General features: G+C 42.2%; 1 protein-coding gene across 1 annotated transcript; it reads right to left on the minus strand.

The window, feature by feature from the left end:
* Positions 1-14778: 14778 nt before the first annotated feature.
* znf16l (zinc finger protein 16 like) lies at positions 14779-24045 on the minus strand. The gene is made up of 3 exons (XM_070992708.1): positions 23202-24045; positions 21602-21793; positions 14779-18689 (listed from the first exon to the last, which is right to left on the minus strand). The coding sequence occupies exons 1-3, from the start codon at positions 23950-23952 to the stop codon at positions 17983-17985; spliced, it is 1650 nt and encodes a 549-aa protein (XP_070848809.1). The 5' UTR covers positions 23953-24045; the 3' UTR covers positions 14779-17982.
* Between the last annotated feature and the right edge of the window lie 1717 nt (positions 24046-25762).

The following is a 25762-nucleotide window of genomic DNA, read 5'->3' on the forward strand; positions in this document are numbered from 1 at the left end:
TTACTTAGTTTACGTGGTCGGGGGGCAGACACAGTCTCTATGGAGTGTTGGGTGGGTAACTGCTCTAATGGAGGCGCAGAGAAGCGTGTAGGACTGCAGCTCTGCCTCCTGGTCTCAACTCTGAGTTGTCAGGGGTTAGGTTCATAAATAAAATCGGTCAGATTTCTAGAGATGAGAGCTGCTCCCTCCAAAGTGGGATGGATGCCGTCTCTCCTAATCAGACCAGGTCTTCCCCAGAAAGTCTGCCAATTATCAATGAAGCCCACACCGTTTGCTGGACACCACCTCGACAGCCAGCGATTGAACGATGACATGCGGCTAAACATATCATCACTGGTCAGATTTGGCAGGGGTCCAGAGAAAACTACGGAGTCCGACATCGTTTTAGCATATGTACACACCGATTCCACATTAATTTTAGTGACCTCCGATTGGCGTAACCGGGTGTCATTACCGCCGACGTGAATAACAATCTTACGGTATTTACGCTTATCCTTAGCCAGCAGTTTCAAATTTGATTCGACGTCGCCCGCTCTGGCCCCCGGCAGGCATTTGACTATGGTCGCTGGTGTCGCTAACTTCACATTTCTCAAAATGGAGCTGCCAATAATCAGAGTTGGTTTCTCAGCGGGTGTGTCGCCGAGTGGGGAGAACCTGTTAGAAACATGAAGCGGTTGGTAGTGACCCGTGGGCTTCAGCTTGGGACTATGCTTCCTTCGAATAGTCACCCAGCCTCCCTGGTTTCCCGGCTGCTCGGGAGCTGTCGAGGGACGGCTAGCCAGAGCTGCACTTGGTCGGTCCGCACCGACTACGGGGGCCTGGCTAACTATAGCTAATGGTTTTGTTTCCATGGTGCGGAGCCGAGCTTCCAATTCACTAAGCCTCGCCTCCAACTCACCAAATAAACTACATTTATTACACGTACCAGTATCACTAAAGGAGGCAGAGGAGTAGCTAAACATGTGACACACCAAGCAGGAGAGAGCTGGAGAGGGACAGAGAGAAGCCATCGCTAGCTGCTAGGCTAAGTTGGTATAGCTAGCAGAGCAGACAAGCGCGTAGACAAATAAAATTGACGGTCGCTAAATAAACAGACTTATGGGTGCTTGAGCAGAACTAATGTTACTCTAGAGTGCGGATAAAAGGCCGCTGTAACAAAACACAGAGCAAATTACACTCAGAGGAACAAGAGCGACAAACGCACACTACTCGTAAGGCAGCAACCAGAAACAGGAAGTGAGACGATACGCTTACCTCAGCACGTCATGTCCTCCACCTCAGTTGGTCCTGTTTACATAGGTATAGCAGGTATAGGCCATAAAATCATGTGCAGGGCAGTGGTTATCATTGATTTCTGCCTCGTATGGATTTGCTCACCTGCTGCTACTGTCAATGCTATACGGCTTCAGAGGATTTGACAGGAATGATGTTGAAGTCACATTGCTGCTAGTCAGCTTCACAATACATTCTGAAATCCACTTGTGGAATATCTTGTTGATGTACTGCAGCAAAGGCCCCATTTCCATTTGTCATTTCAGGTGTCCCATATTGATTAAATCTGACCACAGTTTTGCACATTGTCATTTGCATTAATCACACACCTGGATAAGGAATCCATCTTGGCCTTCAAGTTAGATATAAATCTAGAAGGACACACTCCAGTGCAGAGGGTAGAGCTGTATTTGTGTCCAGAGCTGTGTCAAACGCGCCAGCAGAAGAGGCAGCAGAGCAGCAGAGTTTTCATTTAAGACATGGCATTTAAGACTTTTTCTTAATTTGAAAAATAACCTCCACCCTAGTTAATTAAAAACAACCACCATATGCATATTGTATGACCAAACAATTATTTTACAAGCTTGACTTTGTGCTTTGAGGTCTGTGATGGATGGCAGTAAAAAAGTTCTCTGATATGCTAAAAGCTATATGTGCAGGTGGCTTGGAACAGCATCAACATTGGGAATATGTCTTGGCAGTGATTGCATAGCTCAAGCTGCTAAAAATGATTTAGCTAACTATTTCACTTACTACTGCTGCACCTGGTCCTAACACACAGCCAAGCTGCAGCAACGGGGTAACCCCACTGGTAACACCAATGCTGCTGGAGGTAAATGGCTGATGATGCAACACAAGTAACACTCAAATCAAATCAAATCAAATCAAATCAAATCAAATCAAATCAAATCAAATCAAATCAAATCAAATCAAATTCATTTATATAGCACTTTTCATACATAAAATTGTAGCACAGAGTGCTTCACAAAAAAAAAAAGAACCCCGCCCTCTCGCCCCCACACATCCACTCACTCACACACACACACACACACACACACACACACACACACACACACACACACACACACACACACACACACACACTGTCCTGAAACATATTATCCAATCAGAATCTTCCGTCTCTATCAAAGCCCGGTTAGCTGGCTCATTAATTGGTTAGGACTTCATGAATCCAGGGGAAGGCCAAGCTATGCGTTATGGTTTGGAGAGTGATGGGAAAATTGACCAATCACGGTTTGATTTTAAGTGGGCGGGACAAAAACAAAAGATCATAGGCCTTCGTGAAGTCCGAAAGGCGGGCAGAGTGGTGAGAGCGGTGAGAGACAATTAAATGGCGGAAGACGAGAACGAAGTTGTGGCTAGCTTGTTAGCATCGCCTTTTTCGAGGCGGCCTTTCCTCTGTGGAGCGCTCTTTCTCGGCTCTGAAGCGCATCAAGACGCACGCCAGAAACAGTACTGGACAGGATCGCCTGGGAGCTTTGGCACTGATGTCCATAGAAAAAGGACTTCTTTTGGAGCTCAAGTCAAAGGACAAACTTTATGACGCTGCCATCACCCACTTCACAAAGAAAGACCGACGAATGGACTTCGTTTTCATGTAAGGTAGGCCTATGTTGCAAGCCACCTTGATTATTATTTCAAGTGATTAATTCGGGCCAAGTGGACTTTCAGTAATTTGTATTTATTGCGGGAGGTTGTCTGTAAAAAAATCCAGCGCAATTTGCGCCTTTAATTCCTTTGCCTTTAATTCAATATGTAAACTTATCAAACTTATCAGAAGTGTGTGGTTGGACTTTTGTTTTTTAGAGGGTTTTTATTCCCCCCCATGGCTCCCCCCTTTCTGTCCCTTTCCGAGAATTAAGGAGGTGTAGTGGAACCTATGAAAATTGTGACTTTTGACATAAGTATTCATTGCGCCGTGCGTAATTTCGCATGGAGAGGTATTTGCACTTCAATTCAACTTTAAAAAAAACTCCAGCTACCAGCTTTGTGTAACTTTTTCTATATTGTGCATTTGAAATTGTATAGTTTGACGATGCTCATGAGTTTATTTGTCAATGTGTGTATGGCTTGCTGTGCGCCGTGATTTATAGCGCTGTCCATGGTGATGAAGCCTCGGTGTCGGTGTCAGCAGTGTCACGTTCTGGGTTACCTCATTTTATATTTCCAGATTTTGGCTTATGTTTATTTAATGTAGCCTCCAGTTTTATGAAGGTACTGTTGAGAATGTTTCTTGTTGCGGAGAATATTATTGATGTTATGGTCTATTTGTTTACATTCTTGTCATCGTTAATTAAAGGATTGCAGTTGTTGAACGCTTTCAATTCATCGTACTGTTTCTTTTTTTCCGCGATGATTTCTTTTCTTGGCAGTGAGGGCTGAGGTGAAGGCCCAGCTGTAGTGCTCACAGTTCGCCACTGGTTTGCAGTATTGACTCTCTTTGATTCATTTAGATTTTTAAAGCCGTTATCCACGGCACTGCATGTTTTCGTTGCGGACAATGATTTATCTGATGCTCTCACATTTGTAACATACACATCAGGCCTTGGTCGCTTTACATCTCTTGGCGACTTTTCTTCAATAAACTTCAAGGCTTGAAAAGATGTCACAAGATTACATGCAATGTCTGCTTCTTTTGCCACAAAATCAGCAAACTTCCTGAAATTCGGATATTCTTCTGTTTGTCACAGCTGTTTTGTAACATGTCGATTCCACCGAGAGGTCAACCAATCAGGAAGTTTTTGAAGCATCTTTTGATTCTCCTCACAGTCATTTAACACCTGAAGCCCTTTGATGTGTGGCATGGCATTGCTACAGGCTACCAGAAAATCACTGAATTGTCTTAGCTTAGCTGACTCTCTTGAACCAATCTTTGGCCAGTTATTCAGTTTTTCTCTAAAGGCACGCTGGATTACAAAGGGATGGCCATACCGAGCATTCAGTGTTTCCCATGCTTGGCTGTAAGCTTCATCATCTTTTCTGAAGAAGCTTCCTTCAACTACAGATCGTGCTTCTCCACTGATGTACTTCTGGAGATAGAACAATCTTTCTGCTGGATTTGTGTACAGCAACGTTCTATCAATGTCTTGAAACTTGTGCTCCACTCTAAAAACTTAAGTGGATCCCCTGAGAAGACTTGAGGCTCAGGTGCAGGAAGTCTGGTAAGAACCATTGTGTCATGCAGAGCTTGAACTAATGATGCTTCGCAGAAATTGTTTGTTTGCTCATTAGTATTGTTCTGCCATGTTTGTTCCCCTTTAATTTCCCTAACAGGTACTGGAGAATAACTGTTCATATTACCATACACTGCTTTATTTTCATCACAGGCCTCACCTGAGTCTGCTTCAGAGTACACCTTAAGCCTGGCGGTTAACACATTTAGATCTCTCTTATTTTCTAGTCTTTTAAGTTCTTGCTTTTGAGAAGCTATTGCCTCCTCCATGTTAATTTCAGCCTTCTTTGCGGCCAATTGTGCAGCACACTCTGCTCTTTTTGCTGTGATGCTTTTCCCTGATGCACCTGAAGACCGGCCTGAGTGGTAGCTGCAAACAGTAGATTTGGCCATTGTAGATCCAAATATTGACTGGGCATACTCTTTGTGAAGTAGTAAACGAAGCCTTGTGCTTTCTGCTTCAGCATCAAATTCTTCTTGGTCCACTTCACTCATACGAACTTTCATTAGTTCCATCAAATCTCTTGTTACTGCTGTGCAGGAGTCCATTTTTCATCTAACCTCAGTAGAAGGTGCTAATTGAGATCGTATATTTTCATACGCATCTTTCACTTGTGTCTCCAGCTCTTCAACAGCATCCATCAAGTCACTTAAGTCTTTATCTGAGCACTCTTCTTTGAGTATGGCACATATAACTTTAACCTGCTCTTTCCATTTTTCATAGATCTTGATGAATTTACCCTCCTCCCGAAGAGCTTGTTGTTGTTTCAGTTCTAGCATTTTTGGAGTAAACTTTCTCTCTGGTGTAGATTTCCTGAGTTCAACTGTCTGGGATGCAGTAGAAGTAGGCTCAACCATTGTTATTTTGAGTATTTCTATTTTAGCATAAATATCACCTATAAGTGACTCTAAGTTCTCTTTTTCAACATCATTCGTTTGTGATTGTAATTGTTTACTTAATCTGTTGACTTCATCTTGAAGGAGCTTAATCTCTGTTTCAGTACTTTGTGATTTTTCCTCACGAACTGACATATCACAGGCTTAAGAAGGCTTATCATCAACTTATTGTTAAATGCTCGAATAACTACATACTGTCATCAGCTATATCAATGCAACTGCAACTTCTATTCACTTCAATAAGTCTTTTTGAATATGCCCTTAAACTCTCAGACAAACACCACTTGAAACATTGATAACAATTGCACTCGGAAATCAGGAGCATAAGACTATGAAGATAAACCATCTGCTCTCTCATTAATAAACCAGTATGTTATTGTTTTCTTTTTAAACAAGTCCTTTCTTTCAAAGTATACTATTGTCCATGGAGAAGTATATAGTCACACAGTCAAACCTGCCGCCGTCTGCAGAGCTGCTTTCTTCTCTGTTGACACCGTTCGGATGAAACAGTCACTGCACTCTGATGCCTACAGAGGATATCTGCAGAGCTGTAGTCCATACTGCCGTGAAACGCGGTACTCTCCACCCCGTATCAGCCGCGACTCTCTCGTCTTCTAATCTTAATCGGCCTCCTCTCCGGTCACGGACACGCCGCTTCTCACTCTGGGACTCTCGGCCGTACTGGCGTCACGTTTTCACTGTAACTGCTCTGGTCTGATGTAATGAAGGCCACACATCATACGGATGTCTTTTAGCTTTTATTTTATCCCCAATCAGCCGACACCGTGAAAACTACAAAAATAGAAGACATACAAACATTTCAATACACGACTTTAACAAAAGTGTCTCTAACTAGACTGATCCAAACACAAGCCGATCATTGACAGTCATTGACAGGTCCAATACGCCAACCCACGACAACAGCGTATTAAACTGTCCACATGAAACACTTTAACAAATGATACTAACAAATATGAAACAAATCAACTTTGAAGCCACATTTACTGTGTGCGCCTCTCAGACCATGCAGAGTAAATTTGTTTGTAGGTCACGTTTCCTCTCTGGCAATGTTGGCGTCTCCCTCTGCAGCCGTATTGCATGACCCACATTCGAACAGGTGAGACCCTTAACTAAACTGAGGTCATGTGACTTGTTTCATCTAATACACATTGCAAAAAATAGCATAACATTTTAAACCGAACATCAATTTTTAAAAATTACACATCTTCAAAGTTTCCTTTCTAAACATCTTATTTACTGTGCTTTTAATTCATTTAAATGACCACATGAATTCAAATATATACGAAATGATGACAGAAAATACCAACAAACTTTAAAACAGAAATCCCAACAATAACTGTCCCCCTGAAGTGTCCAACAGCTTTTCTGCATTTTGCCAATGCGCTGTCAAACGGGCTGTTGTGTCAAGAAACCATGATTGCTCGGTGCGCACTGTGTGCGATGCAATGGCATGTGTTCGAAGGGGAGCAGTCACGTTGCGTGCACTATCCGTGGAAAGTGAGACAACTTTGTGGTCGATGTTCCACTCTCTGGCTACTTGCATGAAATGCTCTGCAACAACGTCGCCGAAGTGCCTCTCTTCTGTCTTCATAACAGTCAAAGAATGCGACTGAAGTTCCCACTGTGGGTCAAAATAATGGGCTGTGACCCCGAAGTAGTTAAGGACGTCCAGTAATCTCCAGTGAGCGCGACTGTGTTTGTCTGTTCCAACGCCTGCTGTACCTTAGACTTCTCTGTTTTGTATAAATTCTCTATGCAGTATGTAATAGTAGTCGCGAAGGAGCTTCATAGGTCCAGTCGTTGGATGCGATGCGAATGAACTCAGTTAGACCCTCGTCCTCCACAATGTTAACGGGCCTACATGCCACCCATTTGGCTATGGCTGCAGTAAGGTTGTTCTTGGTTGTGGTGTCCATATGCCTCTGTCGAAAACTATCCATAGTCGTCTGGTTTTGACAAGGAGCCGGCAGAGAATTAACATTTGCCGTGTTTGGTTTTTTTTTTCATTAATTTATACTGTAATGAACGTTGCCCTTCGTTTCCAGTTAACATAGAACCAAATGAGCAGGTTGACCGATAGGCTGCCACCACCTTTGACCGGGTTGGTCCGGTGTCAGAGACCAGAGAACAAACACTCCTGAATTCACACGTATAAACAATAAACCCCTTTATTTAACAAATAATTCATAAGCCACACAGTTTCTTTGTGAGAAAAGCAGATAACAGACCAACCCTTAACACATCCCCCTCTCCAAGTCCCCCCCACCAGTCAACCACCTGCCCTGAGTACCACAGCACGCCCAATCACCAGTTACAGGTAAGTACACTATGGCATGCAAGCACACAGGTCATGTCACACGAAAGGAGATAAATACACTCTGCGTAAAACAAGGCTCACCAACCAGTTTCACTCTAGATTGCCACACACCTAATTTCACCCAATAAGGGGCGAGTGGTTAACGGGGCGGGACCTGTATCGCCACCTGCCTATGGGCTCACTTCCTCTCAGCTCCTCACAAATACACTGCTGTGGTAATTCGATTAAAAGGTATAAAAGTTACATTTAGGCAACAAAAACTTGACGCGGACAATAACACACAAGACAGGTTACATAACACCAACTTTTAAAGCTTAAAACATCAAGTCCACTTAGCTGGCCGGGTGGCCAAGACCCTCCCCTGGGGTCTAGGCTTATGGCGCTGGACAGGTGTCGTGCCAGAAGTTGATTTTTGCCAGAAACTGATTTCCGGTCCACGGGAGCGCGCACAGTCGCTATAGTAGAAAAGCGCAGCTTCTGTGGCTCTGCGGCAGGCTTCGTCGGGCTCAAACAACCAGTTTGTTTATGATCATCTAACGATGTTTATTTATGTTTCCGTTTGATAGCCTCCTGTACGTCCAGCTGCCTTATATTGCTGCTGAATAGGCTAGTTGGTGATTTAAATCTGGCTTGTATTTGCGCTAATAAAGATATTTGTCACCGAGGGAGCTTCTTTTTTCTGCACCAAAATTACATTAGATCCCTCAACAGAGTAATTTGACCCCAAACAGTGCTTTGTACGGTTTGAAAAATGAGTAAAGGGACATTACAGTGTAAAAATCAGCTTATTTTGCTTGCCAAAAACTGATTCATGCCTCTGGTATTGTACATAGAGGGATATTTAGCCCCAAAATGACTTAATATGACACAGCAGAGTGATATATGTAAGATTTGACTCCAACCAGTCCCTTTTACCTCTTGAAAAATGAGTAAAGGGACATTACAATGTAAAAATCAGCTTATTTTGCTTGTCAAAAACTGATTGATGCCTCTGGTATTGTATGTAGATTGATATTTTGCCCAGACATTACTTTGGGTCACTCAGCAGAGTGAGATTTAAAAGATTTGGCCCCAACCAGTGCTTTATACCATTTGAAAAATGAGTAAAGGTCCATCACAGTGTAAAAATCCGGCTATTTCACCTGCCAAAAATTGATTCACGCCCCTGGTATTGCACAGACCTGCATATTATAAAAATTAAAATTAAAATATATGCTCAGAATGACTTGGTGTCATGCAATCAACACATGGCATTTTCCCCGCTAATGTATAGGGTAATTAAGGCCTTTATGCACCATTATGCACAGTTGAATGAGACGTCACGGTGCACACTTCATAGCCAATCATAGCCAATTAACCTTCGTGCTAGGAGTGATTCTAGGAGTGAGACGAAATTATGGATCCTGTTGTATTCAACAACATTAAGTCTTTCCTGAGTGATGGAACCATCCCTCCTGGACTGACAAAGGTCCAACAGAACAATTTCCTTCGAAAGACAAAAAACTACGAGTTGCAAGGTGAGTTGGGACGTCTTAAATGTCATAGACTTGCAGGCTATCTCGGGTCACTATTCTATCTTGTCTTTTTTCTTTTTCTTTGTTTTTTGGACAGTTTTACTTTATTACGACGGAGGATTAGGGCCACATAAAAAAAAAAAATCTAATACTTCGAGATTAAAGTCGTAAATTTACGAGAATAAAGTCGCAAATTTACGAGAATAAAGTCATAAATTTATGAGAATAAAGTCGCAAATTTACGAGAATAAAGTCGTAAATTTATGAGAATAAAGTCATAACATTGTTGCTTTAGAGGAGGAGAGTTAAAATGAGGGACGTGGAGCATTTCGTTAAGTTGTACTTCAGAATAGGTTTCACGAACAAAGAGATAGCCTACTTAGGCTAATGTTTTGGCACATCAGCATCACATCATCATAAGTATCGTAAGAGAGGAAAATAGCTGTTTCTCTTCTTGTGAATACAGGTGTGTTTTTTTAATTTCTCCTTTTCTAATTCTAATACCATTACTCTAACAAACATTACTGACTGACCCTTTTTCTTTTTATTGCAAGATGACCTGACAGACCTCTGTCATATCTGTGGGGAGCACACAGGGGACACTTTGTGGGTAAGTGTTTTACCCATCCTTCCTAAATTTGGCTTTGATTAAAAAATGCTTAAATATCCCAAATTCCAACAATATAGTCATCACTCACATTGTTTTTTTTAGATCGGGTGTGATGTGTGTCCAAGGTGGTACCACCAAAGTTGCGCAAAATACCCCCAAAAGGGAAGCAGTTCATATGTGTGTGAAGCATGCAAGTAGTGTGTGTGTGTGTAGTGTGTGTGTGTGTGTGTGTGTGTGTGTGTGTGTGTGTTAGTGTGCATGGTAGTGTGGATGTCTGTCTGTTATTGTGTTATTGTGTTACTGTCCAAAATAAATCGTTCTTTTTCTGAAAATTCATGAATTCTATCATTATTTAAACAAGTGGACACAGTATAGTAAGATATCAAACGAGGTCTTGTCATTGTGATGATTACATTTTATTATAGGGTAAAAGACTCAAACTTTGCTGAGTGACACCAAGTGATACCCTTTACTCATTTCTCAAGCACTGGTTGAGTTCAAATCTGGTCATTATAACTCTGCTGAATTTTGGGAAAAATATGCAGCTCTCTGCAGTACCAGAGGTGTGAATCAATTTTTGGCAGGTGATATAGCCTGATTTTTACATTGTGATAGCCCTTTAGTCATGTTCCCAGTAGTAAAAAGTACTGTTTGAGCTCAAATCTTGTAAATCTCACTCTGCTGAGTGATCCAAGGTCATTTCAGGGCAAAATATCCCTCTATGTACAATACCAGAGGCATGAATCAGTTTTTCACAAGCAAAATAAGCTGATTTTTACATTGTAATGTCCCTTTACTCATTTTTCAAGAGGTAAAAGGGACTGGTTGGAGTCAAATCTTACATATATCACTCTGCTGTGTCATATTAAGTCATTTTGGGGCTAAATATCCCTCTATGTACAATACCAGAGGCATGAATCAGTTTTTGGCAAGCAAAATAAGCTGATTTTTACACTGTAATGTCCCTTTACTCATTTTTCAAACCGTACAAAGCACTGTTTGGGGTCAAATTACTCTGTTGAGGGATCTAATGTAATTTTGGTGCAGAAAAAAAAAGCTCCCTCGGTGACAAATATCTTTATTAGCGCAAATACAAGCCAGATTTAAATCACCAACTAGCCTATTCAGCAGCAATATAAGGCAGCTGGACGTACAGGAGGCTATGAAACGGAAACACAAATAAACATCGTTAGATGATCATAAACAAACTGGTTGTTTGAGCCCGACGAAGCCTGCCGCAGAGCCACAGAAGCTGCGCTTTTCTACTACAGCGACTGTGCGCGCTCCCGTGGACCGGAAATCAGTTTCTGGCAAAAATCAACTTCTGGCACGACACCTGTCCGGCTCATATGGCGAGAGCCTGTGGCGGAATCGCCGGTCCAGCGCGGAAACAATGGAGCGGCTGACGGCGTGGCAGACGCTCTCAATTGAGGCTGGGCGGCGGTATGGCACTCCTAACTCCCCGCTCCCTAACTAACCACAGCCCTATCACAGGAACATCTTTGGCCTACCTAGCTGTCTTCGCCGCCGGCAGCCCTAAGCAGCTACGAACGGCACCCACCCTCCTGCCTTGAGTGCAGCAACAGCTTAGTCGGGAAAACTGCCCCGACGTCTTCCAGCGCCGCTCCCCAGCGACACCCTCTTACTTTCTCCGCTCCCTCTGATCAGTTCACCTGCCTCATCACCTGCAGCTGAGAGTCATCAGTTCACAGTTTTGGAGCAGGTGAGACTCATCAGTCTCTAATTGTGATCCCTGTCTCCCCAGGCAACCACAAACTCAGTTCACTGCAATACTTGTACTTATATTTCTATAAATAAAATAAAAGTATACACAAGCATAGAATATACAAACACGCCATTTTCTTGGCACACACAGCATCTTCATAAAATATTTACTATGTCACTTTGCTCAGATGTTTTTTTCATTCAGGTTTTTCCATAGCTATCTACCTGCTGTAATACTTCTCTCTGGAGATCAGTATCATCTTACACTCATATCAAACAGTAACTTGATGGCTTGATGGCTTGTCTTGTGTGATTTTAATGGAATGTTGATTGTTCAATATAGATAATACTGTTTTAGGTCATTAAGCCAAATGAAGTCACGTGAAGCTCATTTGCTCCAGTTTAGCTTCAACTGGGGATATATTTGTACATTTGATGCATGCGCTGCAAATTTTCAAATGATTCAAAATTATGTTGATCACATGATCTTTCCACGTCCTCACACATGTCATGAAGCTACAATAAGCCCTTGTTATGCTTTAATCAGATGTTTAATTAAGTTTCCCAGCACCCCTCATCATCCACTGCATATTTTTTACAATTTCTCATCAGAAAAAAAAACCAAAATGTCAAATCCAGTTTCTTTTGCATCATTGTTGAATCTCACAGTGTTTTAGATGTGGGCCAATCAATTTTCTCATTCAAAAAGATTTTTGAAGCCTGTGCTCATATCTACACATAGCTGACCCCTAGACTGGCGTGTAGAGGACCAGTGCCCCCTACAGGGGAAAGTATAAAGTATCACAGAGGCTGTTTCATTCCACGTCATTTACTTGTATATAAAAATCACAAAATGAGATAATATTGAATACTTCACTTTTCATATTGGTACTGAGTGTATATTAGGGTTTGGTCTACTTCTCCAGAAGCAGGCTTCCTCATCATTCAGCCGCTGTGTTGCTCTGCAAATGTCTCTGTATGTTCAAGCCGTCACAAGTGTTGGAGTGCACAGCCGTAACCATTATTTAAGAAATACCGAGATTCAAAGAAAATGAAGGAACACATTAATGAACGTGTGTTACGACCCTGTGATGGAAAAGGCTAGGGATAAAGTGAAACAACAACACGGTGCCGTGATGTTAAAGAGCAAGAGCAAAAAACGCCGTTTATTGTTTAATGATTCAACCCCCCCCCCCCCCCCCCCCCCCAAAAAAAAAAACAAAAAACAAACAAAAAAAAATTACAACAAAAACCACAAGCAAGGAATAACAAAGGGAGAGGGCGGCGGGTGGAGGCAAATCAGAAAACAAACAAAAACCAGCTACGCCTATCCCCAAATCCACCCCAAAACTACCATACAAAGAAAAATTAAAGAAGAAATTGATCTGTCTACACTGTTTCTAACCTCGACAAAAACACAGGGGAACAGCCACCCATAAACCTAACGTGCTAACAGAAAAGTTACCTGTGGTGTGGTGCACGGTGATGTGTGAGAAACTCAATAAACTAACTATAGCGCAGCTCCCCAAACCTAGTGCCTCAGTGCAATTAACCAAACTAAACTTACTGGTAGACTTAAAAACAAAGCAGGATCTACACAGGACTCGCAAGCACTAACAATATTACACTCTTTCGAAGAGGCACAACGAGGCGAACTGATCACAGAATCACAGCCGCGCCGGGCGGCGACGGCACACTCTTTTTATAATGTGCGGTAGTGCCCGTATTGGAGTGGGCGCTATGAATGGAGGGAGGAGAGACCAAGTGTAACCACGGGATTGGGCAGTACACTCGGCGAGGGACGGGTCCGGGACTGTCGTGAGGTATCTCTGAATCAGGAGCCGCTGCGCAAGGGAATCCCCGATGACGTCACGGTCCCCACGCTCCGGAACTGGAGACACTTATGAATAAATGAATGAATGAGTTAAATGCGATCAAACACATAACGCCCATAACAACATGTTTAAAAGAAGGAGGAAGAAGAGGATGATGAAAAAGGAAGTGGAGGAAGGCAAATCAGAAATAAGGGTCCATCAGCAGTACTGTCCAGGCTAAAATGATCATTAAACCTTGAAGTCATGTGTCTCTAATTGACGCAGCACGCCTGAATAGGTAACCGAGAACTGTAACACATTTGTAAAATACACCAAAGTTAGACTACTGGCCTATGGAAGCCTATAAGGGCATAAAGGCTAATAGCTATGCAAAATCCACCTATGGAGAAGTATGCAGAGAGAACATATTGAGCAGCAACGAAGAAGAAGGGAGGATGAGGAAGTACGAGGAAGTAGGAAGAAGAGGAGACACAAAAATGTGAGGGTCTGTCAGCAGCAATGCCCTGACCATAATTTTTTCAAACTAAAGTCAAAGAAATTTTGAAATCACGTGTCTCTAATCTACGATATTATCTGATAACATCCTTTACTAATCTCATTTACTTACGTGAAAGAAGCAACACAACAGTAGTCCATACTGTACAAGTGTATTTTCCTGTTTTAGCTCAACTATGAATCACTTCAATTTTTGTGGACAATTTTCAAACATCTCAAAGTGACATTATTTTTATGTGGTAATACAGACTTGATGTTTGCTATGTTGTTTTGCACAACTTAGGCAAGTTTGTCATTCTGCTGGACGATTTTCACACTGTATGGAAAGGAATAGAAGCCAACAGATGTTAGAAAAAGACGTTCACATTGATCAAATACAGCAGCATTATGTGCAAAGTGATTAACTGTGGTGTAAAAACAGTGTAATTTTAGTAAAAGGGTTAAATCATGCAAAACTGGTGCATGGTCCTTAAAAAAAAAAAAATTATGGAATTATTTTATTCCAAATGTAAAGTAAAATGATCCATTAAGTTATATTATTATTTATAACATAATATGATTATCATTACTGATGCATTAACATCTTCAGAACATTTTGATGATGTAGGTAGTCAGGATGGAGCAAATTTTAATTTTATTCATACTGGGCACAGAACGACAGTGTATCATATCTTATACTGTAAATCATGTTTTGTTCGTAAAATCTGAGTTGAAAAAGAGTCATTATTGCTGTCAAATAAATATAATGGAATAAAAAGCAAAAACACTTTCTCTGTAGTGTACATGTAGTGAAGCGGCATGGAATGGAAATACTCATGTAAAGTACAAGTACTGTGTGTATTAAGCACTGTTATGTTCCATTGTTTGCAGTTAAAAAAAACCACACTCATACATGACATGAAGACAACCATTTATATGAAAGCAGATTGTCAATGATCAGAATTTCACTTCCACAGGTTGTTTTTTTCTTTTTTCTTCCATCCACACAGTGCTGGAAACTCCTTTCACAGACAAGCTTGAGTAACAGGTCAATAGGCTTCACTGAAACGTCAGACCAACCGAGTAAACACACCAGACACCAGGGATGACATTTTCCTTCAAGGCTATTTTTTTTTTCTTGTTACACAACTCTCAGCCATCATATAGGCAAACATATAAAATAACCAATATATAGTCGTCTGTTACATTACATTGGTTAAAAATGAATGATAAACTCTCTGCTCTACATATAGCACCAAGCAGTGTCATGATGAAGACGTGTGACCCATGAGATCTTTTCTGTTGTAGTTACAGAGTCCTGAAGGCTCAGCAGGTTAAGGCAGAAATGAATGAATGGATCCATAATCTAAACCTCTAGATCTATTCAACACTGCTGTGTGTTACTAATCAAAGCCAGACTGGTGGCTAATGTCCAAAGTACCCAGATTACTTCACTCTCTGAGTTGCTGTTTGGCTGAAACATGTACAGTATCAGTATGAAATGTTCTTTAATTCTGACTCAGTTGTATCTTTAAATAAATTCATACATGCCACCATGTCTCTCTCAAACATTTCCATTCAAGAGCGAGTTCAATGTTTTCTATTTTTCTTGCAGCCATTCATGAAATACTGAGAGCTGAAATGTATTTGAGACAGGAAATCCAGTCAGCAGTTTTTTCAGTTTCAAATTTAGTTCAGACACTGTGCAATAAAAAATAATAAATAAACGTCCTTGAAAAATTACTGCTCTGATCCGCTGAGCCTTAAATGCAACACACACTTGCCAAGATATATAGCGACACATGATGAACATCATGACATTATGTGACACACACCTGATACAACAGTAAGAAAGGTGTCTATCTGGTGTGTGTTGTCCATTAAGGTAATACTTAATTATAGATTCTATGTGGATGTAGCCTCAAACATCCACCGCCTGCAGGCTTTAATGGCTGGTAAGATTTTGATTTATTCTCTCACTTGATTCATGTCAGTTACCCATATTTTGGAAGAAATAAGAGTCAGACCAGGGAAAGGTGCTGTGCTGCAGCCGTGGTTTCAGCGGGTGTTCATTAGTACAAAGCAAGGGGTTGTGCTGCTTCAGATACCAGCAAGATACCTTTGAAATACAATCCAGGAAGTCTGCGCATCACTTCAGTATATGTGAAGGCTTCTTAGCAGTGGAGAGATCTTTTACTTAAGGAAATTGAGCCTTACTACACTGCAACAATACTTTAAAGTCTCACTTAAGTAAAAGTACTTAAAATAATGTATATCACTGGATTCTAATTAGTGATAAGTTAACGTTTACACATCATTAATGGAGTATTTAGTAAGTGTGGAGCTAATTTCAACTACTTTACATACTGTTGGGTAGCTTAATCTAGAATAATACATCAGAAATATTAGTTGATTTAGATATTTTGGATGAATAATCTGAATCTGTGAAGTAACAGCTAACTAAAGCTGTCAAATAAATGTAGTAAGGTAAAAAGTACAATACTGACTTCCAACATGTAGTGGAGTAGATGTATAAACTAAAGTATAAAATGGAAATACTCCTCAAGTGCAGTACTTGAATAAGTGTACTTTTAAGTTTCTTCCTACTGTACCACTGCTGCTCAGACAACAAACACTCTGTTGCTAATAATCGCATTATCTTCAGTCAACAGTAGAAATGCAGCCTTTTTGTTACGACGTAGTCCACCTGGAATGTGAGCATTGTTTCTGCCACAGCTCTCTGTGTTGGCACCTTCTACTGTGTCACCAGACTGAAATGGATGAGACAAGAATGTTCTTATTCAGATTCTTTGTTCCTCTGGAAAGCCGACAAGAGCTACATTTATTCATGGAGAAAACCACTACATTTGTACAGCTCCTTCTCAAGCAAATCTTGTGTTTGACACTGACATTTTTAGCAGGCTATTACTTTTAGGGTTGGCTACAAACATAACTGCATTCACACACTGTGCTGATCTGCCCTCTCAGCTGAATTAAAACAGTGTAGACAACAACAATGTAACTTGTACAAAATGAAATCAAATGATGTGTTCTTTGACTGATTACCTCTCCAAAGCCAAATTCAAGTCTATTCAGTCTCATTTCTATAGTATACTGAAGACAAGCCAACAGTTTATCCAGATTATCTAAACCATTATATTTGGTTCAAGTGAGTGACTGCTAATCACTCACTGCACAGAAAACTACACAAACTGTAGCACAGCAGGTCAAAGTTGAAGTGGGACATCAGTCTGTAAACTGTGATGGCTGTTAAAGTTCTAATTTTAGTGTTTACCTTCACTTTCTCAGGCGGTTTGTTTAGAGCCTGTCTGATCATCTGATTGCTTGCATTTCTCGCCCCACTGGACTTGAGTACAATATTATTAGAATAGATCCAAATGATGAATGAGAACATTTTTAATAAACAGGAATTATCCTGTAAAGTATAAGCAAATTATACTAAAAGGGCTCAAACATACTAAAACTCTGCAGTCTTCTTATGAGCCTCTGCACAGATGATGCCTTCCAGTCATCCTCTGGGGTTTCAGGGCTGGATCCACCTCCCCTCATGGTAACACATTTGACCTGAAAACACAATCACCTCATGGATGCTCCATGTGGTGCCTGATGCCCTCTGATGAGCTTTCTAACGAGACATTCTAATCTCAACGTAACTAGTTTGTTGCAGAGCGTTCAACCACACCCCCGCAGTCTGTCTGTGGATGAAGTTTGCTTTGATGTCATGAAACTGTAGACGTTCCTGTAGTTTCCAAAGTCAAGAAAAACAGTATCATGACAACTGAGCAAAGTCCATCTACTGCTAGGTATGTGATGTCATTGATGGAAACCTGGAGTTAACAGTGTTTTGTTACTGTGAACGGGGTCAAGCTCAGTGATGCAGCTTGTCTTGATGCCTGATGCAGGAGTGAAATGTTATGAATGTGACAGAACGCGAAAGCTCGGGCAGCGTTTCAGGATGTTCTCCACGTGACAAGCTCCTCCCTCAGTGTCAGCAGAGCTACACAATGAAGATGCACGCCTCAGTCAGCACCGTGTCCCGTCTCTCACATACACTTTGAATTTCTCGATATCCAGAAGCATAGGAAGAGTAGCAGCTGCTCTGGTTACTGTGCCGGGGTGCAGCGATGGCTCTTGTAAGTTCCCAGATGACGGAAGCTGCGTCCACACTGCTGGCAGCAATAGGGCGTCGCCCCACTGTGGATCCTCTGGTGGGTGTACAGGTTCCCCAGCTCCTTGAAGCGCCGGCCACACTGTGGACAGGCGTACGGGCTCTCGCCGGTGTGTACTCGCTGGTGTCTCTTGAGTCCAGAGAGCACTGAGAAACCTTTGCCGCACTGGGGGCAGGGGAAGGGGCTCTGGGCTCCACTGTGCACCAGTCTGTGGCTTTTTAAGCGGGCTGCATGGCGGAACCTCTCCCCGCACTCTGGGCACATGAAAGGCTTCTCGCCAGTGTGGATACGCTGATGCTGCCGCAGGTTACCAAGGTAGTTAAAATGGCGGCCACAGTCCCCACACTCATATCCGCCTTCGATTTTAATATCCTTTTTCACATGCCCCCCTCCCCGACCAATGCCGGCACCAGCTCCAACTCCTGTGCTGCCCTCGTTCTGCCCCCCTCCACCCATCCTGGAGTCACCACTGCCGTCTCCCACTGTGGGTGCAGCTGAGCAGGAAGACTGCAGGGCCTGCAGATTCTGGGCATCAGCACAGTCCGAGTGTATGAGTTTGACATGTTCCTCCAGAAACACAGAGTCAGGGCAGAAGGTTCCACACAGAGAGCAGATATAGGTGTGGCTGGGAAACTGTTGGCCTGAAACCACAAACAAACATTATTTCATCAATAACAACCCATTAAAGTTTTAACTAACAAACTTACAAAACTTACAAACTTTAACAAACTTTGTACTTTGTGAACACACACAGCGCGTCTCCACCATGCTGCATTCAACAAACACTATTGCATTGATTAGTGGAAACAAGGAGAAAAAGTGGAAGAAATCTTTTGGCCTTTTTCAGGGTGAGACATGGCAGCAGCATTTACCAGAGTTTGTTACAGTTCTGACTCTTTGGTCATATTCAAAATGCAGAGGTCGAGCAGACTTTAAATCACATTACTGTCATCGGGATGAAGGTACAGGACTATAAAATGAAGAAGTGCTCGCCTCAGCAGGAGTTTTGCCCCGTTCTACTGCAGCATTGAACAAAGTGCCTCCCTGACAGTGCAGTGTGGTGTGCTGGGATGTATGAATGAAGTATGTACTGGTTTTATCTGTAAGCTGCTCTGTTTATATCTGTATGTTTTTGTGCTGAACTGGCTCTGAAATAAAATCCCTCTGAGACAATAAAATCTAAATGTAATGTTTAAGAGTTGGCATCATAAATCTCTCTTTCCTTCTCCATTGCAGCATGCTGCTTCACACAGACACACCACTCAGCTGGGTGTGCTGTCTCAGCATGTTTGGTGTGTTTCCTGCAGTCTTGGTGGCTCAGCTGATCTCAATTCCAAACTGACCCACCCTGGGCAGAGGACATAGGGTGACGGTAGAAATGATTCACAGTGTCTGCACTGCTGTTCTGCTACAGGCGAGGCATTGGATGATTGATGACATTGGCTGGAGAGTAGCTGTTTATTACTCTTTGCTGTTTGCCTGTATATTGCTGCATGTACTGAAACTGCAACTCGGGAGCAGTTTTTTGGGGGTTCAGTATCTTGCTGAACAATGTCCTCGTTTATCACATTCTCACATGAGCTGAGAGCAACAGTTGATGGTGATTATGCACCTTTATTACATCTCTGCTGTTCTCACTTGGAACCTGTTGTCTCATATGAGGCAGCTGTTTTTGTTTGTATGGAAGTTCCACATGTGATGAAGTGTGCTACGACATGGTTATTTTAATCCATTTCTAATTGAAAGGACATAACAATTACTTTGTTACCGTTACCATGATATAAAATAATACCCCAAGACAGAAGACTATATCGCCCACCCCTACATGTACATGACCATGGACCTATATCAAGTGAATTAAGTAGTAAAATACATGTCAGTATTTGTACTTTTTAAATGTCTCTGTTTTTCTGTGTCTGAGGGGGTTGCAAAGGGGGGGTTACAGCCCACGCACACATAGGCACAGCAGAAGTGGCATTTCAATCTTCAAAAATCAAAGCTACGATCAGTTTCCTGGTTAGACATGTACATCAACATGTCATTATCTACTCAAAGGTCTCAACACGTGCTATCTATCTATAGCAAGTGGAGGGAGGACAGACTGAAACTAGATATGTAGTATATTTAAGGTTCTGAAAAACAAGAAATCTATTTACAATAGTCTTTGAAATGAGGGTCAGAAGAGTCTACCTTGATGAAGCTGTTTCTCACACTGTCCAGCTGTTGAACATGAATACATGAATAGATGTCTTGTCTTATGTGTGCACATGATATTGCCATGTGTGTTGTTGGGTAACTGAAATAAATAGACTCCTTGTGAAGGATTTTCATCAGGAGGGGGTCAAAAACACTTCCTCTTAACCTCTGCGTGTCCTGGAAATGATAATGATATATCTGCACAACAAAGGCACCTGTGTGTGGAAGAGCTTAAGGAGCAAATCATGTCACCGGACTTATGGGACACAACAAGAAACTGTTCTAACCAATCATGTGCTTCGTTCTGATTAGTTACAGCCTTATTTTAGCTTAGTTCAGTTAATGTATGTGCATTTGAAAATGTTATTAAAAGACAAGGTTTTTCTTTCTGTTGTTTTTCTTCCAGTTTCCACGATATTAATTAAATCTATCATTAAGACACATTTAAATTCTGCACTTCTTCCGTTCTGCTTCGTTCAGGCTTTTGACTACTTGATGGGAGTTTGGTGTTCGGTTTAGTTTGAGGCCCATGGAGATACTGAGGTCAAGTGAGCAGAAGTGGAGCAGTTCACTGAGTGTGGGTGAGCATGAAGCTCTCTACTCTCATACCGTTCATTGGCTCAAGTCAAAACTATTAAAAAAGTATGTTACAAAACAGCACGAGGAGTGGAAGGAGAGGGCATCTATAGGGAAACTGCTGAAAGAGAGTAACAGATCAAAAGCAGTGAGGATCTGACTTCAGCTGAGACTCAGTGAGTTGAAGGTTCCAGTCCTCTGGCTGATTCTCTGTCATGGTCGTTGCCGTATCCCAGTTTCTTCCCTTGTGTTTCTTGATGTTTCCCCTTCTCTGTCTCTCTGTGTGTCTGTGGTGTGGGCAAGGCAACCCTCCCGGCTACCAGAGCTCCACTTACGAGGCACACCCTCTGAACCTGCCCACCTGCTGTTCATAAGCTCATCTACCTGGAAGTTTTTCAAACTTGACCTTACTCCCACTCATCATCAGACCATTGTTTTGTTGCTCTGAGTGATTTTGTATTATCATGTTTGAGTGTTCTTTCCGTCTCGTCTACCTGCCTGCTGTCCTGCCCCTCTACACACCCCCCAGTATTGGATCAAACTTTACTTCACTTTACCTCTGTGTCCTGCATTTGGGTCTACCCTGCAACCATTCCATAACACACATGACAGGAACACTGGCTTCAATTGCCTGATGGCTACACAGTCATGTGACAGTCATTCATCCAGACCTGTCTCACACCAACATCTATCAGTCTCTCTGTGACCTTTATTACACTTTCAGCTCTGTTTTTATAAATCTGGTCATCATTCCTTTCCCCTTCTCCCCATTCTTACCCACCTGCTGTGGGCCTGTCTGTATTGCCCTTTCCTTCCCCTGGAGAGCTCTGGGACTCCATGGAGAACTCAGACGGCTGGACGTGTGAGAGCCGGGTCTGGGCCAGTCCACCCCCGTCCCTCCTCGACGACTCACCCTCATCATCATCCTCTGTGTCACAGATAGGGGTGTTCTCGCACTCGGGCTCCTTCATGACTGGGAAAAATACGACCACATAAAACTTGAACCCTTGGGGAAAGCTGTACTGCCTGAATTTATCAGATCCTCTTTCCTTAATTTCATCGTATGCATGCCTGTTTCCACGAGCAAATGCTCAAGCTGATGAACATAATAACAATAAAAACAACAATCAAAATTAAGGCTCTTGTAGGGAACAGCAGCTGGTCTTAAGTTTCAATTTCGTCACATCTGAGTGATTGTTAATAACGGTTCTGCATGGATTCTTCAGCATAGAGATACACACTTATCCTGAGCAGGTGCCAGACCATTAAATATCCTTTCTTAGTGGCCTTTGTGCAGTCATTTAACTTGCCACCCTTGTTTGGATGTATGTGTATTATTAACAAGTATCATACTGACAATTGTGTGTTTCTCTAACAGATATTTCTTTTTCATTTATTTAGTGACTTCTGATAGGTCCTTTTTTGTCACACTGCAATTACCATTGTGCAACAATAAGTATGAACTGATGTGACATAAAATAAAAAAAATATGTAAAGTAAATAAAAATTAGTAGAAAATAAATCAGAATTTGCCATTTATTTACAATCCAAATTATCAAAAATGCCTGTGTTGGCTTTCCTGCAGGTGCTTCCTCCCACAGTCCATAGACATGCATGTTAATTGGTTAATTCTATTTAGCTGATAGATTTGAAGGGCTTTCTGTCTGTGTGTCAGTCCTGTGATAGTGGGACGTGTCCAGGGTGAACCCCACCGGTCGCCCAATGTCAATACAATGTAGTATCTGCTAAATTTTTACTTAGTGTCTCAAAAGTATGACTTCATATTTTCACTTCAAAGTAGTGGTGGCCCACGTGGATAAAATCCTAAAATTCTCTTGCTTTATGGAATTTAGTAGAACATTTAGTAGAATTTAGTGCATAATCAGTCTTGAAAGTGTTGTCAAGTAAAGTTAGTGGCACACTGCTGCCACGGTGACATAAAACTTCCTGTTTAACTGTCATAATATAACATGAATAAGAGATAAGTTGTTATAACGAGGGCAGAGGGGTCATTTTTATGCTTTTGGCAAACCCACTCGTTTAAATATGACCAATCAAAGTACTTAATCCCACTGATGAAAAAATCATCGGAAAATCCAGTATGTCATAATGTAGTCTTCCTCACACAATGGTCGAATACTAGCAGGTAAAGGGAGGCAGCCACAGCCCAAGAGTGGTTTTCACATAATAAAACTTTTATCTTGAAATCTCATAATTTAACTAAGCCCCATTTTTGACACACCTCATCACTTCATCACCTAATGACTTAGCTGTGGTATGTTAACCTTCCCCTGACTCTCTGCCCCTTCAGCTGGCTGAGTCCTCAGCTGACGAGCAACACCTGACGCCACACATACCTGACCATTGGTCTGTGTGTTTACCTTTCAGGTCTGAAGAATACTCCATTGGTGCTATCCACTCGTAGTCATACATCCGTTTGCTGCCAGACGGGAGCATACTGAAGATGTCGTCTGTGGCGGACTCGGGTTCTCCGTGGCCAGGCCCGGAGCCCGCCATTCCGCTGTCCTGCCACAGGCTGAGGGAGTGCGGTTCCTGCTCCTGGCGAGCCTCCCTGTCGCCGCTGGCTTGGCTGCTCTGATCTCCGTCTATTTCAGGACATCCCCTCGAATTCTTGTCTTTCATCAGATAGTCGCAAATGGCATCTATATTCTCCTTTTTCACACCAGGCATAACAGCTTTGGCTCTCCTGGGGTCGACACTGTTGTGTTTGTTGAGGGGGCTGAAATCAGATTTCTTGAGGCCAGCATCAGCAGACGGCTCCGTGGTCGTAACGCCGGTGAAAGGGTCCCTACCATCCCTCTGGAGTGCATCAAGCCTGTCCTTTAACTCTTCGATTTCTTCGGTTTTCTCTCGTAGCTCCATTTTCAGGACTCGTATCCTGATGCTGACCATTTTGCGGATCTCAGACAGAGCTGTCTCCAGCACCACCGTGATGTTCCTACCGAGGTGCTCGGTGATGTCGCTGACCGAGCAAAGCAGCTCCTCGTCGGTCTCCAGCTCCAGAAAATCGCCGTCGGCACGGCTTGCTGACCCGGGAGGCTCCATGAAGGCGCCGTGGAGTTCAGGAGACAGGCTCGTTTCAGCGAAACTGTGGTTTCTTTTGCGACTCATAAATTATCCAGGCTGCGAGCTTTATTTTCTGGAGAGTTTGGCTGGCTAAAAGCTACCCAGCTAGCTAATGTTTGGATGATGCTAAAGGACTGTAGTGATATTTGTCAGTTCGCAGGAGTAATGCCGGATGTAACAGGAATGTGTTCTCAAAACAAAGGCAAGGACGTAGCTCTTTCAATAATACCTTTGTTTTGAAGGAAGTGACTGGAAGTGTCCTTCTTCTTATGAATTTACTTGACAGCTTACACAGTCGCAGTAATGGCTGAATTCGGCAGCGTTAAGATCAATGTTCAGAAGCAGCGCTCTCTACAGTTTGGAGTAGGAAACCAGTTGAGACGGTTCAATGACATGGTGCTACTTTCTAATAAGGCACGCTTTTTGTAAGCTTTAGAAGTTGTATTGCTTTCTCATGTTTTAGTGATCAGTTATGATTCCTTAATAAAAAAAACTTCTATGAAAAAATTCTGCTTGCAGGTGTTTGTCCTTTCTGTTTGGAAATATGATAAATGGTGGTAATTATTAATGCTTATGGGTCTCTCACTTCCTAATACCCCATCAAGTGTTACAGTTTATAAATGTTAATAAGTTGTGAATCAAGGGCTTCAACCAACTATATTATCTTACCTGAAATAAACTCAGGTCATGACATTTGATCATAACCTAAACAGAACTGAACAGACCAAACTGAACTAATCAACGGAACAAAAAGAAAAAACAGAACATGCAGTGACTCATCAGATCTTTAACTTCAAATAAGAGAACATGGTACAGTTTTCTATCAGTTAATCACAATTAACCAAAACAGAACTGCCAAAATCTACAGAATCAGATTTGGGCCAATATGGTCAAACAAAAAGTGGCCAGTACATTGTTCTGTGCAGCTTTCGCTTGTGGTCTGGCTGTCATGGTAACCCTAACAACCCTAACAGCTTTTCTGGACTCCTACAGTGTATTGATCATATATGTTGAAGTTAGAAGAAAAGCTAAGGATTACAATATAAGTTAGCGTTTCCCGCAGTACTTAACATTTGCTAACAGGCTATTTATAATGATTGCTAAGTAGCTTGTGTGCACGTGTGTGGGCGTATGCCTGACCGTACCGGCCTGTTTTCATTTCTAGGTAACGTTAGATATGTAACGCTAAGTGCATGCAATGAAAGCTTTTGTTAAAAAACACACTAATTGTTAGGCAGGGCTTGGCTTCCTCCTCTCCCTCTGTGTTCCCTGTGTTTCCTTGCCCCCCTTGTGATCTTGTCTGTCTTTCCCTGTCTGTTCAGGTCCGTGTTGTGGGCTGCAACTGCCTGCCCATCTCCTCCAGCCCTGCCTCCTCTCACACCTGCAAGTCATCACCTGATCAGATGGCTTCATCAGCTGCTGTATTTAACCCCAGCTCAGTCTACCAGTATTTGTCTGATCATCTGCTTGTCTCAGTGGTATCCTTGCTTGTTCCTCTACTGGTTTTGACCTTCTGTGTTTTTGCTCGTGCTTACTCGGACTCTTTTTCTTTTTCAGAAGCTTCCACCAGTTGGTAAGCCCTCAGCCCAGCCCTGCCTTTGCCTGTGAGAGGAGTTTGTTCGTGTCCTGCTAAGAGCGTTTTATGCTCTCTCCTTTTGTTACCATTTTTTTTGGACACCCTTTGTTAAGTAAATCTTTTGTTCATGTGATCTGCCTGTTCTCCTGAGTTCTCTCTGAGTTCATTACTGTGAGTTGCCTCCTGGCCTGAGTGTGTTCTACACACTTAACACTAATTTGCCACAAGGCTCAGTGGAACTGAGTAAACAGAATCACCTAATGGATCTGTCCCATTCAT

This window comes from Chaetodon trifascialis, chromosome 23, assembly GCF_039877785.1.
Source record: "Chaetodon trifascialis isolate fChaTrf1 chromosome 23, fChaTrf1.hap1, whole genome shotgun sequence".
Lineage (NCBI taxonomy): Eukaryota > Metazoa > Chordata > Actinopteri > Chaetodontiformes > Chaetodontidae > Chaetodon > Chaetodon trifascialis.